This window comes from Hyla sarda, chromosome 2, assembly GCF_029499605.1.
Source record: "Hyla sarda isolate aHylSar1 chromosome 2, aHylSar1.hap1, whole genome shotgun sequence".
NCBI classification, from domain to species: domain Eukaryota; kingdom Metazoa; phylum Chordata; class Amphibia; order Anura; family Hylidae; genus Hyla; species Hyla sarda.
In genome coordinates, this window is record NC_079190.1 from 85,774,128 (window position 1) to 85,792,290 (window position 18,163).

The 18,163-nt window shown below is 45.1% G+C and overlaps 1 protein-coding gene across 1 annotated transcript in view; it reads right to left on the minus strand.

Annotated features, from left to right (window-relative positions):
• TIMELESS (timeless circadian regulator) overlaps positions 1-18,163 on the minus strand; it is a gene marked incomplete in the record, with an annotated part of 157,777 nt that overhangs the window by 118,754 nt on the left and 20,860 nt on the right. Inside the window, 2 exon segments of the mRNA XM_056562374.1 lie at positions 1,218-1,356; positions 2,246-2,299. Coding sequence (XP_056418349.1) covers positions 1,218-1,314 — 97 coding nt within the window.

Here is an 18,163-nt window from a genome sequence, read left to right on the forward strand (position 1 = left end):
TCCTACAGACACTAAGCTAAAACTGATTAGCTCAGGTGCCTGTAGGCGGGCATATCCTGCTGGGAGGGGCCGACTTTCTTTGTTACCATAGTGTCAAGCCTCCTAGCGACATCAGCATATACCCATGGTCTGTGTCCACCAATGGAGCTGACAGAGAAATCATAACTACATGCAGGAAAATTTATACGTTTAAAATTGTCATCTTCTGATCCCTATAAACTTTTTTATTTTTCCGTGTACAGGGTGGAATGAGGGCTCATTTTTTGCATAGTGATCTGAAGTTTTTATCGGTACCATTTTTATATTGATCGAACTTTTTGATCGCTTTTTATTCATTTTTTTCATGATATAAAAAGTGACCAAAAACACTATTTTGGAATTTTTTTGTGCGTACGCCATAGACTGTGCGGTTTAATTAATGATATATTTCTATAGTTCGGACATTTCCACACGCGGCGATACCACGTGTATTTTCATTTACACCGTTTTTTTTGTTTTTATTATGGGAAAAAAGGGGGCGATTCTTACTTTTATTAGGGAAGGGGTTAAATGATCTTTATTAACTTTTTTTTTAACACTTTATTTTGCAGTAGTATTTATTTGGTTGTGCCATACATTTTATGGTAAAATAAGTGATGCCATTACAAAGGACAACTGGTCACGCAAAAAACAAGCCCTCGTACTAGACTGTGGATAAAAATATAAAACAAGAGTTATGATTTTAAAAATGCGAGGAGGAAAAAACGAAAATGCAAAAAAAATTTATTGACTGAGTCCTTAAGGCCCATCACTCCTCTTATACACAGGATTTGATAAATCCCCCCCCCCCCCCCTCTTTGTTCATACTTTAGTCATGGTTCAGTTTCTTTCACCACAGACTGGAAGAAAAAACAACACAAAACTGTTGGCTACCAGGCAGGCCTATTAGGCCAAATTCACGTGACTCGTGATGTTTACTGGTAAGTCATGGAAGAACTCATGACGTCAGTGTGAACATCATAACATAAGGTTTACAGACATCTTATTTTCAGTTTTATACATGCTTCAAAGTAAATCACAATGATACATCTATTTTAGAGTTTGCCCTCAGAAATATATAGTTCAGTATTGAGGTAAAAAATTCTGAAACATAACTCATTACTACAGCTAGGTTACCTGCATATCACGGCAACTACAAATGCATTACAATAAACATTACAAAGAAAACATGTACTCACCAAGGCAATCAGGTTCTTTGTGGTAGGCATCACCCTCTAAGTACCCCAAGGCACTACACGTGGCTAGTAATTCACAATTCATCATGTACAAGTCCATAAATTTCTTGCCAGTTCAAAGGAAAGAATAGGTGCTCTTCACCTAACAATTAGAAAGAAATGTTAGCAAAGATGGGTTTTCACATATCTTGGGCAGTATTTTTATCCAAAACCAGAAGAGAGTCTAAAACACAGCAACAGGAGCAAAACTTTCCATTATAGTTTCACTCTCTGTCAGTTCTTCCCTTGGTTTTAGCTAAAAATACAGAAGAAAATGCTGTGTGCGAACACAGCCTTAGTCACATTGTGTTTTGCCTGTATTTTAAACTGTTTTATGACTCAGAGCTAGTAGTTATATTTCCAATTGAATTGGACTTAACTGACTGGAGAAAACGGTTTTGTTTTGTCCATCACAGATTAATATTTGGACATATTTCAGGCTGTTTTTGGGGCCATAAAAGGACTTCGAACTAAAGATCAAAACACAAGGTGCAAACATAGCCTGAGCCCGTGACAATATAGCTGTTGCACTTTTCAGCCACAATTTTGTGTAAAATAAAATAGAACAAAGGGAGATATAGGAAATCACTTAATGCCCCTTTGTTGAAATGAGTTCCAGCTTTGGAAAAAAAAAAAAAGCTAAGCACTACAATTGTTGCTGTGATTCACAATGCATACTAGCAGTAGAAAGATACGCAGCACTCTCCAATGTTGCTAAATAGTGAAGATTTATTGGTCCATATCACTGTAGAGGACGTGTTTCGGCATGTGCCTTCCTCAGCTGTATGCCTAGGCAGACAGCTGAGGAAGGTACATATACCGAAACGCGTCATGTACAGTGATATGGACCAATACATTTTCACTATTTAGCAACATTGGCGAGTGCTGGGTATCGTTCTTTCTAATGCCGGTATACCTCCACCTCGTGCATCACCACAACATACATGGAAGTGCCGACATGCCTTCTACTACAAAACACAATGCATACTAACCTGATATGGAGCAGCTCAGGGGGAAAACGTAGTAATCTTATAAACCAGTAAGGCCTGCAATTTAAGACAGAAAGGAAAAAAGTGTTAATTTTATTGTACTTACCATTTTAATAGATAACACAATTCTCATCCTATAGAACACTTATGTTTAGTGTTTAAATACATCTCTAAAAATCCTTTTCCTATTCTACATATGGTATGGCTATTTACCCTATCACAGCTGCAATAATGAGTAGAAGAGCAGATTGAAGTTTAAGGCTATGTGCACATATTTAGCAATTTTGTTGGCATAATAAAAAAAACAAAGAAGAGAGTCTGACTATGTTCTATTGACCTTAAAAAATACCTGCACAGACAGCCTTTTTATTTTATCTGCTGCCTGGCAGTAATGCTGTATGCTTTGATATGCAGGCTGGTCCTTCTTTAACACAGCAGCATTATTTGCCCTTTCCGGGGTCTCCACAAGGCCTGTTCCCTGACTCTCTGTAATCTGCAGCATTTTTGGTGTAGAGCGGAAGCCACTGTCGTCTACGTGCCTCTATGAGACAATCAATATGAGTTTCATGGAGATGCAGACGCTGTCTGTGCGGAGAGGACCGGGTCATGTGAAAGAAGGACCAGCATAAAACACCCCCCCCTCCCCCACACACACGAAAAAGAACAAAACAAAGAGTACTTTAATGTTACAACTAAAGAGTTTAATGTTGCTCCTATTATTCCAGTGTGTGAAAGACAATTCACAATGTTTCAGAGAGTGCTGATAATGTAATTCTGCAGAAAGCTGTGTGAGCCGAGTCTCTTTTGCTGCATTGTACCATAATTTTGCTGGAATAAGCCTGCATCCCCTTTGCATAAAATAGCGAGTGCTGGGATTTACTTGCTGCACGACTTACTCCCTTCAGGTGCACTCCTGCCTACTAGCCTAGTAGAGACTGACCACTTCTACTCAACTTAGACTCAGGCTCACAGAGCATTGCTATTGTATGCTGCAGCATAGCTGCGCAAGATATATTGAGTTCAACTGACCAAACATAGTCCCATATTGACAAAGTTCAGTCATTTTAAAGGGGTTGTGCGCTGCCCTGACTTTCAGAGCTCCGCTCACAGCGTCCGGAAGTTCATTACTCCGAACGCTGTGTGCGGGCTTCAGTGTTGGCGGCCTCCGGGCGTGACGTCACACCGGGCCCCTCGTGACGTCTCGCCCGCCCGCTCAGCGAAAGTCTATGGGAAGGGGGCACGACCGCTGTCAAGCCCCCTTCCCATAGACTTTGGTAGAGGGGGCCGGGCGAGACGCCGCGGGGGGCCGGGCGAGACGCCGCGGGGGGCCGGGCGAGACGCCGCGAGGGGTCGGGCGAGACGTCACGCCCGGCGGCCGCGAACACTAGGGGTGTGAATCGCCAAGAATTTGGCGATTCGATTCGAATCGCGATACCAGTGTGGCGATTCGATATATCCCGATATATCGCGATACCGTCTAGGTGACGATACATCACGATATATCCCGATACATCGCCCACCTGGGAGCATTCATAGATCCCAATAGACGCCGCTGTCAGCTTTGACAGTGGCGATCTAGTACTCCGGTGCTCACTTTTCTCATGTTATCCCGTCCGGGCTGCAAAATAAAATAAAACGCACTTTCTCTTACCTGCCAACGAGCCCCCGGAGCTCCGGTACAGGTGTTCGGTCCCCGGGCTGTATTCTTCTTACTTCCTGTTAGTCCGGCACGTCACATGGAGCTTCAGCCTATCACTGGCCGCAGCGATGTCCCGCCGGTGATAGGCTGAAGCTCCATGTGACGTGCCGGACTAACAGGAAGTAAGAAGAATACAGCCCGGGGACCCAACACCTGTACCGGAGCTCCGGGGGCTCGTTGGCAGGTAAGATAAAGTGCGTTTTATTTTATTTTGCAGCCCGGACGGGATAACATGAGAAAAGTGCGCACCGGATACTCCTTTAATAGCCAGCCGCGGCGATTGCCGCATGCTGGCTATTAGCGGCGGCCCCCGGCTACTGAAATCAGCCGGGGGTCGCATAGTACGGAGCGGGCACGAGTCGGAGCCCGCTCCATACACTCAGAGCGACGCCGTGTCAGATCCGGCCTGCCCGGCTCCACAAATGTGGAACTTTTATCTCCTGATGCCCAGGAAATGCTGTTCCAGGCGTCCGCAGATAAAAATTCCACATCCCTAAAAGAATCGATTCAAAAATATTTTGAATCGATTCTGTATCGGCAAATGAAAAAATCGCGATTATCGCGAGAATCGATTTTTTCTTACATCCCTAGCGAACACGGGACCTTGCACACAGCGTTCGGAGTAATGAACTTCCGGACGCTGTGAGCGGAGCTCCAAAATTCAGGGCAGCGCACAACCCCTTTGAGAATGATAGTGAAAATAAACTGTCAATGCTTAAAGAGGAAATGAGAACAAGAATCTGACTGGTTGCCATGAACATCTACCTGCACTATTTATTTTTTAAATAACCCTACCCTCCTCCAATTACGGTAATATGCATATACAGAAAATCATTGTGTACACACACACAATGTATATGCATTGGAAACTTTGCAGCAGACTTTCCTATTCTGAATATTGCCTAAGGCAAACAACACAGGTTTTTAAAATAACTTTCCACTTTCAATATCTCTACATAACTCTACATAAAACAATGACACTTATTGAGAAGCTTACATTGATTTATTCACATACAGAAATAATCTTTGATAAATAATACTGTTGCAAAACTCCCAGCATGTACTGATCGCCAAAGGGAGGAGATGTAGTTATACAACAGCTGGAGGTACGCAACTACAACTCCCACCATGGCGAGACAGCCGTTTGCTATTCGTGCATGCTAGGAGTTTTAGTTTTTCAAGATTTAGAGGGCCACGTTTTAGAAACCACTGCACAGTGATCTCCAAACTGCAGCCCTCCAGCTGTTGCAAAACTACCAAATCCCAACATGCCCAAACAGCAAAAAGCTGTCTGGGCATGCTAGGAGTTGTAGTTTTGCAACATCTGGAGTAATACAGTTTAGAGACCACTGTATAGTGGTCTCCAAACTGTAGCCCTCCAGAGGTTGCAAGGCAACAACTCACCAGCTTCCTTAGTCTGCAGAACGTCGCACCAGGGAGAGGATCGCCGCTGCCGGTCACACTACAGTTCCCCCGTTCTGCCCTGACTACCGTGGGTGGGCAGAACGGGGAAACAGAGCTTTAACCCCACCCCCCACCCCCAATCTGCTATAGGGCTGGTAAGGGACCTCCCTGCCACCTCACTCCTATCCCTTCAGGGGAACCGGACCCGCATCTCAGGACCCCCCCAGGGGTTTGCACGGGGTGCCTGCTGAACGATTTAAGCAGGCAAGCGGCAGGGACCGGAATTTCCACGAGCGTACAGGTACGCCCTGGGTCCTTAACCCCTTAAGGACTCAGCGTTTTTCCGTTTTTGCATTTTCATTTTTTCCTCATCACCTTCTAAAAATCATAACGCTGTCAATTTTGCACATAAAATTCCATATGATGGCTTATATTTTGCACCGCCAATTCTACTTTGCAGTGAGTCATTTTACCAAAAAATCCACGGCGAAACGTAAAAAAAAATTCATTGTGCGACAAAATTGAAGAAAAAAAATCTAATTTTGTAACTTTTGGGGGCTTCCGTTTCTATACCATTTTTGCAATGACTTTTTGATCGCTTTTTATTCATTTTGACCAAAAATACGCTATTTTGGACGTTGGAATTTTTTGCGCGTACGCCATTGACCGTGCGATTTAATTAACAATACAGTTTTATAGTTCGGACATTTACGCACGCGGCGATACCACATATTTTTATTTACACAGTTTTTTTTTTTATGGGAAAAGGGGTGTGATTCAAACTTATTAGGGAAGGGGTTAAATGACCTATATTAACTTTTTTTTCCACTTTTTTTTTTGCAGTGCTATAGCTCCCATAGGGACCTATAACACTTCACACACTGATCTTTTACCCTGATCCCTGCAAAGTCATAGGGGCTCCATTGCTCCAGCCTGTAGCTCAGGCTTGGAGCAATCAAACCCAGATCGGACGCGACGGAGCAAGGTAAGGGGGCCTCTGTTCGCGTCCTAGCTGATCGGGACATCGCGATTTTATCGCGATGTCCCGATCAGCCAGACTGAGCTGCTGGGAAGCATTTACTTTCACTTTCAGACGCGGTGGTCAACTTTGATCGCCATGTCTGAAGGGTTAATAGCGCGCGGCACAATGATCGGTGCCACAAGCTGTTAGCCCAGGGTCCCGGCTATGACTAGCAGGCGGGACCGACCCAGTGTGATGCGGGGTCCCGGCGTGACCCCTTTTTAAACACCGGGACTGGGTTCAGGGCGTACAGGTACGCCCCGAGTCCTTAAGAGGTTAAGTACCAGGGTGTCAGGGCGTACCTGTACACCCTGGGTCCTTAAGTGGTTAAATAAATATAATGAAAAAATTAAATAAAAAATTGTGAAGGATCACACAGCGCACATCCGCAGCATGTTACCTGCTGCTGATGTCCGCCAACAGTCACAAAAATTAGCTCCCTGCTGCAGCTGGGTAGCTTTGTGTGTCCACTCATAGCAGCGGATTTCTCGCTGGCAGTCATGAGTGGACACACTGTGCTGCCCAGCCGCAGCAGTGATCTCACCCTTGTGACTGCCGGGGGCATCAGCGGTGTGAAATATGCTGCGAATACGCTCTGTGACCCTACACTGCGTCCCTTTCATACTGCGTCTCAGCAATATGTCAGAGGTATCGGTCAGCATCACGTAAAAAAAAAAAAAAAAAAAAAAAAGTGATACTGACGTATACTGTAGCAGCTCCATTCATCTCTGAATGTGACTGCTACATGGCATCCCTTTTTTTGACCTGATAACAGACACCGCGCGTCACTGCTAACCGACAAAGGACCGATCAGAGAGGTCCCTGGTCCAGCAAATTCACTTGTAGGGGTGCGGTATTGCTCTGACAGCTCCAATCCTTTGCAGGCATGGAGTGGGGTCTATAATTCATATACCGTATTTATCGGGGTATACCACGCACCGGCCTATAACACGCACCCTCATTTTACCAAGGATATTTGGGTAAAAAAAGTTTTTTATCCAAATATCCATGAAAAAATGAGGGTGCGTGTGTGCGCGTGTATACCCCGATATACCCCCAGGAAAGGCAGGGGGAGAGAGGCCGTCGCTGCCCGCTTCTCTCCCCCTGCCTTTCCTGGGGTCTAGAGCGCTGCTATCGGCCCTTCTCACCCCCTGGCTATCGGCGCCGCTGCCCGTTCTGTCCCCCTGACTATCGGTGCCGGCGCCGATGGCCAGGGGGAGAGAAGCGGCGCCGACAGCCAGGGGGAGAGAAGGGGCAGCGGCACCCATTGCCGGCGCCGCTGCCCTGTTGTCCCCCCCCCATCCCAGGTGGCATAATTACCTGAGTCCGGTCCGCGCTGCTCCAGGCCTCCGTCGTGCGTCCCCAGCGTCGTTGCTATGCACGGCGCGGCGCTCTGACGTCATGCGCCGCGCCGTTCAGCGCATAGCAATGACGCCGGGGACGCACGACGGAGGCCTGGAGCAGCGCGGACCGGACTCAGGTAATTATGCCAACGGGGATGGGGGGAGGCAACGGGGCAGCGGCGCCGGCAATGGGTGCCGCTGCCCCTTCTCTCCCCCTGGCTGTCGGCGCCGCTTCTCTCTCCCTGGCAATCGGCGCCGGCACCGATAGTCAGGGGGACAGAACGGGCAGCGGCGCCGATAACCAGGGGGTGAAAAGGGCCGACAGCAGCGCTCTAGACCCCAGGAAAGGCAGGGGGAGAGAAGCGGGCAGCGACGGCCTCTCTCCCCCTGCCTTTCCTGGGGGTGTATCGGCGTATAACACGCACACAGTCTTTAGGCTAAAAATTTTAGCCTAAAAAGTGCGTGTTATACGCCGATAAATACGGTAATTACGCCCTGAAATCCAAAAGGGGGCTTCTCTCCTCCTTGGTCTTACCAGGCGGTCAGGCAACCAGATATGTCCTAAGTAGGGGTACTGCCCAGCCCGGGACAAACAGCGTGAAAATATAAACTCATTTTCTCCATTTCAAAAGCGACTTACCAAAATGATGTCCCACAAATAAAGAATTTGAGGGGGAAGAAAAGCGAATTGCTATTTTTTTCCACTGACTTTGAAATAATTCTAGCCACACAATAAGGGCTCAACATACTCACTTTTGACCTAGGTGAATACTTTAGGGGGTGTAGTTTCAAAAATGGTGTCACTTCTGGGAGTGCGGTATTGTTCTGACAGCTAGAATGCTTTGCAGGGATTTAGTGCAGCCTATAATCCATTCGGCCTAAAATGATGCTCCTCTCCTTCTGGGTCTTACCACTTGGCCAAGGAAACAAATATGGCCTAAGCGGTGGTATTTCCAAACACGGGCCGAGCAGCTCAATAAAATATAGGGTGCATTTCTTTCAATATCAGAAGCGATGTACCAAAAATATGTTCCACAAATGATGCATTTGTGAAAGAAAGCAAATTTCTAATTTATAACTCTAACTTTGTAATAATGCCTGCCAAAAAACTATGGTGTTAAAATACTCGCTGTACCCCCTAGCGAATACCTTGAGGGGTCAGAACTAAAGGGGGAGAGAGGGGGCTGGATGATGTCGAAGGCCGCAGTGGTCTTCAACCTGCGGACCTCCAGAGGTTTCAAAACTACAACTCCTAGCAAGCCCGGACAGCCGATGGCTGCCCGGGCTTGCTGGGAGTTGTAGTTTTGAAACCTCTGGAGGTCCGCAGGTTGAAGACCACTGCGGGTGGGGAGTTCACTCGAGTATAAGCCGAGGGGGGTGTTTTCAGCACGAAAAATCGTGCTGAAAAACTCGGCTTATACTCAAGTATATACGGTATTATTTCGGCTTACTTTTACTATGTACATGAAGGACAATGTGTGACGAAAAAAAACCTGCCAGAATTATCGTGATTGGCAAAACGTCAGACATTCCCAATTTGAAAAAACAGGCCTGGTCTTTAACCCCTTAAGGACTAGGACAATTTTCACTGTAGGACCAGAGCGTTTTTTTGCACATCTGACCACTGTCACTTTAAGCATTAATAAGTCTGGGATGCCTTTATTTTTCATTCTGATTCCGAGATAGTTTTTTCATGACATATTCTAGTTTATGTTAGTGGTAAATTTTTGTCCATACTTGCATCATTTCTTGGTGAAAAATTCCAAAACTTGATGAAAAAATTGAAAATTTTGCATTTTTCTAACTTTGAAGCTCTCTGCTTATAAGGAAAACAGATATTCCAAATAAATTATATATTGATTCACATATACAATATGTCTACTTTATGATTACATCATAAAGTTGACGTGTTTTTACTTTTGGAAGACATCAGAGGGCTTCAAAGTTGAGCAGCAATTTTCCAATTTTTTAACAACATTTTTCAGCCGCCAGAGCTTGAAACTGGTGGGAGATAAGAACATCTGCAGGAACGAGCAGCCACACCCCTTCTCAAACACCCTGACCTGTATGCAGGGGGGGGGGGGGGGGTTATATACCTCCACACCCCTACCACAAATACAGCCTAGCAGGCTTACACAGCACAGTGTTTTCCAACCAGGGTGCCTCCAGCTGTTGCAAAACTGGAGCAACAGCTGGAGGCACCCTGGTTGGGCAACACTAGCCTAGAACATGAAAAGACAACCATCCATGAATGACATCAGATAGTGTCACAATGTGTGCAAGTAATAGGTTCCCACAATTGTAAATGGTACAAACACATGTATAAAATCCCTGCAGCTCGTGCTCATACCTGCCCATTAGAAAAATGCTGGATGAGATCTTTGGGAAAATCTTGCAGAGCCTCTTAACTGGAAGCCTTCAGATAACTAACCATTCACAGAAAGAAGCAGAAGAAGTACCCGGGAACTGACAAAGGTCCGAGAATAGGAGGGGAGGAGAGAGGGAGGACACATCACATAACAGAGGTTATACAAGCGGTCTATTTACCCAGTGGCCTCCACTAAACTAACCTACATTCTTAATCATTCAACTAGAAGATACACATTTTTGCAAGGACCAAGCTGATAAATTTAGGTCACAAATATACGCATGGGATACAAGCAAAGTATAAAGTCCCAAGAACTGAACCCCCCATAACTAATTTTATAAACTTGCAAATCTTTTAGGCAAAAAAATAAAATAAAGAAACCCATAGTGGGAGATTTATTAAAACTTGTCCAGAGGAAAAGTTGTTGAGTTGACCATAGCAACCAATCACATCACTTCTTTCATTTTTCAGAAAAATTTAAGAAGCAATCTGATTGGTTGCTATGGGCAACTCAGCAACTTTCCCTCTGGACAGGTTTTAATAAATCTCTCCCATAGTGCTTTATCAGCCTCTAACTAAAAAATTTGCAGAATCAGCATTGTCCCTCAGCTTTCATTATTAACCAAGCCCTAAGGCAGTGTCTTCAGCTGTTGCAAAACTACAATTGTTGCTTTGCTGTGATGCTGTTGCGAATTTTCCTTTATACTTAAATAGCACCTCACTACCCATCAATGACCCTCTTCCCCTTCCTAGATGCCATCAATAGTAATGTACTGTTAAAGGGGAACTCTGCTGGAATATTATTATTTTTTCTCTAAATCAACTGATGCCAGAAAGTTAAACAGATTTTTATTTAAAAATATGAATCCTTCCAGTACTTAGCTGCTGTATGCTCCATAGGAAGTTCTTTTCTTTTTTAACTTCATTTCTGTCCGACCACAGTGCTCTCTGCTGACACCTCTGTCCATGTCAAGTACTGTCCAGAGCAGTATAGGTTTGCCATGGGGATTTGCTCCTACTCTGGACAGTTCCTGACATGGACAGAGGTGTCAGCAGAGAGCAGTGTGGTCAGACAGAAAGGACATTCAAAAAGAAAAGAACTTCCTGAGGAGCATACAACATCTGATAAGTTCTAGAAGGATTAAGATTTTTAAATAGAAAAAAAATTTACAAATCTGTTTAAATTTCTGCCACCAGTTGATTTAAAAAAAGAAAAATGTTTTCCAGTGGAGCCCCCCTTTAATCTTCCCCCAGCACAGAGCCCATTCAGCTCAATGCACTGTCTTCAGAACATCACTCAGCTGGTACAGTTGCATCATAACACTGGAGTGCCCCTTTAACCCCTTAACCACCATGGACGTGAATACTTCAGACTCAAGCCCGCGCGATACCGGCCCTCAGCCGATTCCTGTAGCTGGGGGTCGGGGAGAGGCGCCGAAGATCCACTTACCGATCCGGGCGGGCGACGGAGATCGGCGGGCGGCGATGACGTGCTGCTGGATCCGACGGAAGCCGGTGAGTTGCCTAGCAACATCTGGAGGGTACAGTTTGGGACCATTATACAGTGGTCTCTAACTGTAGCCCTCCAGATGTTGCAAAACTAAAACTCCCAGCATGCCCAGACAGCTGTTTGCTGTCAGGGCATGCTGGAATTTGTAGTTTTGCAACAGCTGGAGGACCACGGTTTGGAGATCACCTTGCAGTGTTCTCTAAAACTGTAGCCCTCCAGATGTTGCAAAACTGCAAATCCCAGCATGTCCAAACAGCAATCAGCTGTCTCGGCATGCTGGGAGTTGTAGTTGCGTACCTCCAGCTATTGCATAACTACATCTCCCAGCATGCCCTTCGGCGATCAGCACATGCTGGGAGTTGTAGTTTTGCAACAGCTGGAGGCAGACTGGTTGGAAAATACTGAGTTAGGTAACAGAACCTAACTGAAGGTTTTCCAACCAGTGTGTCTCCAGCTGTTGCAAAAGTACAACTCCCAGCATGCACGGTCTGTCAGTACATGCTGGGAGTTGTAGTTTTGAAACAGGTGGAGGTTTGCCCCCCCCCCCCCCCCCCCCCCCCCCCATGTGAACGTACAGAGTACATTCACACGGGCAGGCTTACAGTAAGTTTCCTGCTTCAAGTTTGGGCTGCAGCAAATTTTTCACCGCAGCGCAAACTCCTAGCGGGAAACTCGCCGTAACACGCCAGTGCGAATGTACCCTAAAAACACTACATTACACTACACTAACACAAAATAAAGGGTAAAACACTACATATACACCCCTTTACACTGCCCCCCCCCCAATAAAAATGAAAAACGTATTGTATGGCAGTGTTTCCAAAACAGAGCCTCCAGCTGTTGCAAAACAACAACTCCGAGCATTTCCGGACAGCCACTGACTGTCCAGGCATGCTGGTAATTTAGCAACAGCTGGAGGCACCCTGTTTGGGAATCACTGGCATAGAATACCCCTATGTCCACCCCTATGCAATCCCTAATTTAGTCCTCAAATGCGCATGGAGCTCTCTCACTTCAGAGCCCTGTCGTATTTCAAGGAAACAGTTTAGGGCCACATATGGGGTATCTCCGTACTCGGGAGAAATGGCACTACAAATTTTTTTTGGGGGGGGGGGCTTTTTCTCCTTTTACCCCTTATAAAATGAAAAAGTTGGGGTCTACACCAGCCTGTTAGTGTAAAAAAAAAAAAAAAAATTTACACTAACATGCTGGTGTTGCCCCATACTTTTTATTTTCACAAGCGTTAAAAGGAAAAAAACAAAAAACAAAATTTGTGACGCAATTTCTCCTGAGTACAGAAATACCCCATATGTGGGCGTAAAATGCTCTGCGGGAGCACAGCAAGGCTCGGGAGTGAGAGCGCACTATGTACATTTGAGGCCTAAATTGGTGATTTGCACAGGGGTGGCCGATTTTACAGCGGTTGACAAACGCAAAAAAATAAATACCCACATGTGACCCCATTTTGGAAACTACACCCCTCACGTAATGCAATAAGGGGTACAGTGAGCATTTACACCCGGAGGGGGGGGGGTGGGGGAGGTTCCAAATAAACTGAGGCCAGAAAGTTACACATTTTTTGATTATGTCTATTTATAAATCTTAAGCCTTCCAGTACTTAACTGCTGTATGCTCCAGAGAAGGTTGTTTAGTTCTTTCCAGTCTGACCACAGGGCTCTCTGCTGACACCTCTGTTCATGTCAGGAACAGTTCAGAGCAGGAGAGATATGCTGCTGGATATGCTCATGATCTGGACAGTTCCTGACACAGACAGGTGGCAACAAAGAGCACTGTACTGGATGGCTTGAGGTTTTTAAATAAGTAATTTAAAAATAAATTGTATAATATTCTGGCACCAGTTGATTTAAAAACCATTTATTTCCTCCAGAGTATCCCTTTAAACCCCATTTACTACCAGATCATATTTAAACTTCTAAAAAAAAAAGTAAAAAATTTCATTAAAAAAAAGCTAAATTTAGAAAATCCCATTAAAGGGGTACTTTTAAATCAACTGGTACCACAAAGTTAAACAGATTTGGGGTCCGTTGCTATCTCCGGTCCTTCTAGCCATGGTGGACGGAAGCTCTGGGAGGAATAAATATGTGAAGAACTCCGGCCTAGCAACTCTGCAACCAACATGGCGCCACCGCGCCTTTCCACCTCTCAGATGTTGCGACGTGCCTTGTTCCCAATGCCACCGGTGGGGACTCGGGTGCTGCCGCAAGTGCGGACTGGGAGGTGTCCTCTGATACCTCCCAGGAATGCATGGAGGCCCCTTACATTAGATCACTGTCACAGGCTGGTACTTCTCTGCGGCCCGGACAGGTTAGTGCCGGCGCCACCATGGGAGCGCCTGCGGCTTCCTCTGCTGGGTTGCCTGCTCCCTCTTCTGTTGCGGAGCTCACAATGAGCGATCTATATTCTGCTCTCCTGGCCATGGCGGCTGACACTGGCACCATTAAAGAGGAAGTGTCTTTGATATGGCATGATCTCCGCCGAGCCAACAAGCGGATTATGGCCTTGGAGGAAAAACAGAAGGTGAGGATAAATTTCCAGATGTGCAGAGGGATTTGGGCATTGTTGTGCACAATGTCTCCTTGCGGATTGCTAAGTCGGACGACCTAGAAAACTGTCTCCGACAGAATAACTTCAGGCTCATTGGCGTCCCCGAATGGGCTAAGGGTAAAGCTGTGTGGGACTTTTTTGAATCGTGGCTCCTGACTAAATTTGGGAAGGATAACCTGTTTCCGTTATTTGCTGTGGAGCGTGCACACCGGGTGAGAGTCTCCCAAAACAGGCTTTGCAGTGGATGGATACCAATGAGGAACGGATTCGCCGCAGACCTGAGGATAATTGATTACTGAGGCTCTCTCATGTTCATTACGCTCCTGGGTCGCTCTGCTGTTGTGTCTTCCTGGGCAGGATCTGTTATCTCATGTTTCTGATCTACATTGCTGATTGTGTTTTCCTGGACGTTGTGACAGGCGCAGCTTCAAGACTGTCTTTTCTCCTGTACCGTGGGATGTGCAGATTCTCCTGATCCTGTGGCCTGTTTTCAGCTGGTCTAGCAGCAGGACAATAGGAGCTTACTAAACTGTGGAACAGCACTTGCTCGTCTCTGGCGATATGTTAATGATTCCCTGCGGTTCTCCCATGGGGGAGACTATGGGGGAGACTATGGGGGAGACTATGGGGGAGACTATGGGGGAGACTATGGGGGAGACTATGGGGGAGACTATGGGGGAGACTATGGGGGAGACTATGGGGGAGACTTATCAAAACCTGTCTAGAGGAAAGTTGCTGGAATCTGATTGCTTCTTTAATTTTTTAGAGGCCTTTCCAAAAATGAGTGATCTGATAGGTTGCTTTGGGCAACTTTCCTCTAGACAGGTTTTGATTAGTCTCCCCCATAGTTATTTTATTTTTATTTTTTTTTAACCATGTGCTGTTGCCTCTGTTATGTACTATGCCCCTGTCTAGTGCCTTTGGGGAGAAACCGTGGGTTAACATATATTCTGTCTATGTGTATCTATGGCTAATCAGGTACATTTAATTTCATGGAATGTCAGAGGCCTGGGAGATGCCAATAAGCACTGCGCGATTTTTCAGCAATTGAAGGTTTTCCATCCAGGCATTTTTTTGCCTTAGCTTTTGCCCTATCTTGTTTCCGATTCAGTGCGCTTCCTTGGCTGCTCTTGTCCCAGGCCTTTTACTCAACGTATCGTATCTTTATTGCGCTTGGTGACAATTTATTACCTTTGCTGAGTCAGTTTCAGAGTAATGTTGATGCGTGGTCTCGCTTGCCCCTCTCGGTTGTTGGCTGTTGTAATTAAACTATTTGAGCGTGTTTGGGGACGGTGACTGGATACCCCAGGGTTGCCCATTTCTGTTTTTATTCAATTACACAGGGGCCATTTGTAGGTAGTCTTCAATGCTGGCCTCAGTTCGCTTTTGTACTGTTTACCTCACTTACATGCCCTGTATTCTCTCCCCCCTGCTTTTTTTCCTTCTGTGTTTCTCCTTTCTTTTTCTGGTTCCACTTTTTTCCCCCCCTTTTCAACCCTCTCGCTGAGGGCTTGTTTTGGCTATATTTTGCACTATTGTTGTGGGCAAATTGCTCAGAGTCAGAGTTCAGATTGCTGAAATTTTGCATCCTACTGTTTTATTCATTGTTTATTGTTATGTTTATGTTTTAAATGAAAAAAAAGTTTAATAAAGATCTGATAAAAAAAAAAAGAAAAAAAGAAAGAAAAAAAGGTTTGCCATGGGGAATTGTTCCTGCTCTGGACAGTTCTGCAGAGAGCACTGTGGTCAGGCAGAAAAGAACAGTATACAGCAGCTGATAAGTACTGGAAGAATAAGGATTTTTTTACCCCTTAACCCCTTAAGGACCAAGGACGTACCGGTACGTCCTTGGTCCTGCTCTCCTGATATAACGCGGGGTTACACAGTAACCCCGCGTCATATCACGGCGGGCCCGGCGTCATAGTGAAGCCGGGACCCGCCTCTAATAGCGCGCAGCGCCGATCACGGCACCGCGCGCTATTAACCCTTTAGCCGCGCGCTCAGAGCTGAGCCGCGCGGCTAAAAGTGAAAGTTGCCGGCTAGCTAATCGCGGCATCCTGAACAGCTGACAGGACAGCGGGAGGGCCCCGACCTGCCTCCTCGCTGTCCGATCGCCGAATGACTGCTCAGTGCCTGAGATCCAGGCATGAGCAGTCATGCGGCAGAATCATCAATCACTGGTTTCTTGTGAGAAACCAGTGATCAATGATGAAGATCAGTGTGTGCAGAGTTATATGTCCCTATGGGAGCTATAACACTGCAAAAAAAAAAGTGAAAAAAAAAAAGTGAATAAAGATCATTTAACTCCTCCCCTATTAAAAGTTTGAATCACCCCCCTTTTCCAATAAAAAAAAAAGTGTAAATAAAAATAAACATATGTGGTATCACCGCGTGCGAAAATGTGAATTTTTTCAATTTTGTCGCACAATGTTTTTTTCCGTTTCACCGTAGATTTTTGGGCAAAATGACTGACGTCATTACAAAGTAGAATTGGTGGCGCAAAAAATAAGCCATCATATGGATTTTTAGGTGCAAAATTGAAAGAGTTATGATTTTTTTAACCCCTTAAGGACGCAGGACATAAATGTACGTCCTGGTGAGGTGGTACTTAACGCACCAGGACGTACATTTACGTCCTAAGCATAACCGCGGGCATCGGAGCGATGCCCGTGTCATGCGCGGCTGATCCCGGCTGCTGATCGCAGCCAGGGACCCGCCGGCAATGGTCGACGCCCGCGATCTCGCGGGCGTCCGCCATTAACCCCTCAGGTGCCGGGATCAATACAGATCCCGGCATCTGCGGCGGTTCGCGATTTAAATGAACGATCGGATCGCCCGCAGCGCTGCTGCGGGGATTCGATCATTCATAACGCCGCACGGAGGTCCCCTCTCCTTCCTCCGTGCGGCTCCCGGCATCTCCTGCTCTGGTCTGTGATCGAGCAGACCAGAGCAGGAGATGACCGATAATACTGATCTGTTCTATGTCCTATACATAGAACAGATCAGTATTAGCAATCATGGTATTGCTATGAATAGTCCCCTATGGGGACTATTCAAGTGTAAAAAAAAATTTTAAAAAAATTTAAAAGTAAAAGTAAAAAAATAAGTGAAAAATCCCCTACCCCAATAAAAAAGTAAAACGTCCGTTTTTTCCTATTTTACCCCCAAAAAGCGTAAAAAACATTTTTTATAGACATATTTGGTATCGCCGCGTGCGTAAATGTCCGAACTATTAAAATAAAATGTTAATGATCCCGTACGGTGAACGGCGTGAACGAAAAAAAATAAAAAAAGTCCAAAATTCCTACTTTTTTAATACATTTTATTAAAAAAAAATTTATAAAAAATTTATTAAAAGTTTTTTATATGCAAATGTGGTATCAAAAAAAAGAACAGATCATGGCGCAAAAAATGAGCCCCCATACCGCCGCTTATACGGAAAATTAAAAAAGTTAGAGGTCATCAAAATAAAGGGATTATAAACGTACTAATTTGGTTAAAAAGTTTGTGATTTTTTTTAAGCGCAACAATAATATAAAAGTATATAATAATGGGTATCATTTTAATCGTATTGACCCTCAGAATAAAGAACACATGTCATTTTTACCATAAATTGTACGGCGTGAAAACGAAACCTTCCAAAATTAGCAAAATTGCGTTTTTCGTTTTAATTTCCCCACAAAAATAGTGTTTTTTGGTTGCGCCATACATTTTATGATATAATGAGTTATGTCATTACAAAGGACAACTGGTCGCGCAAAAAACAAGCCCTCATACTAGTCTGTGGATGAAAATATAAAAGAGTTATGATTTTTAGAAGGCGAGGAGGAAAAAATGAAAACGTAAAAATTAAATTGTCTGAGTCCTTAAGGCCAAAATGGGCTGAGTCCTTAAGGGGTTAAAGGCAAGGAGCAAAAAACGAAAATGCAAAAAAACGGAAAAACCCCCGGTCCTTAAGGGGTTTTTATTTTGCCACTTTTTTCTCCTAAAAAAATCATAACTCTTTCAATT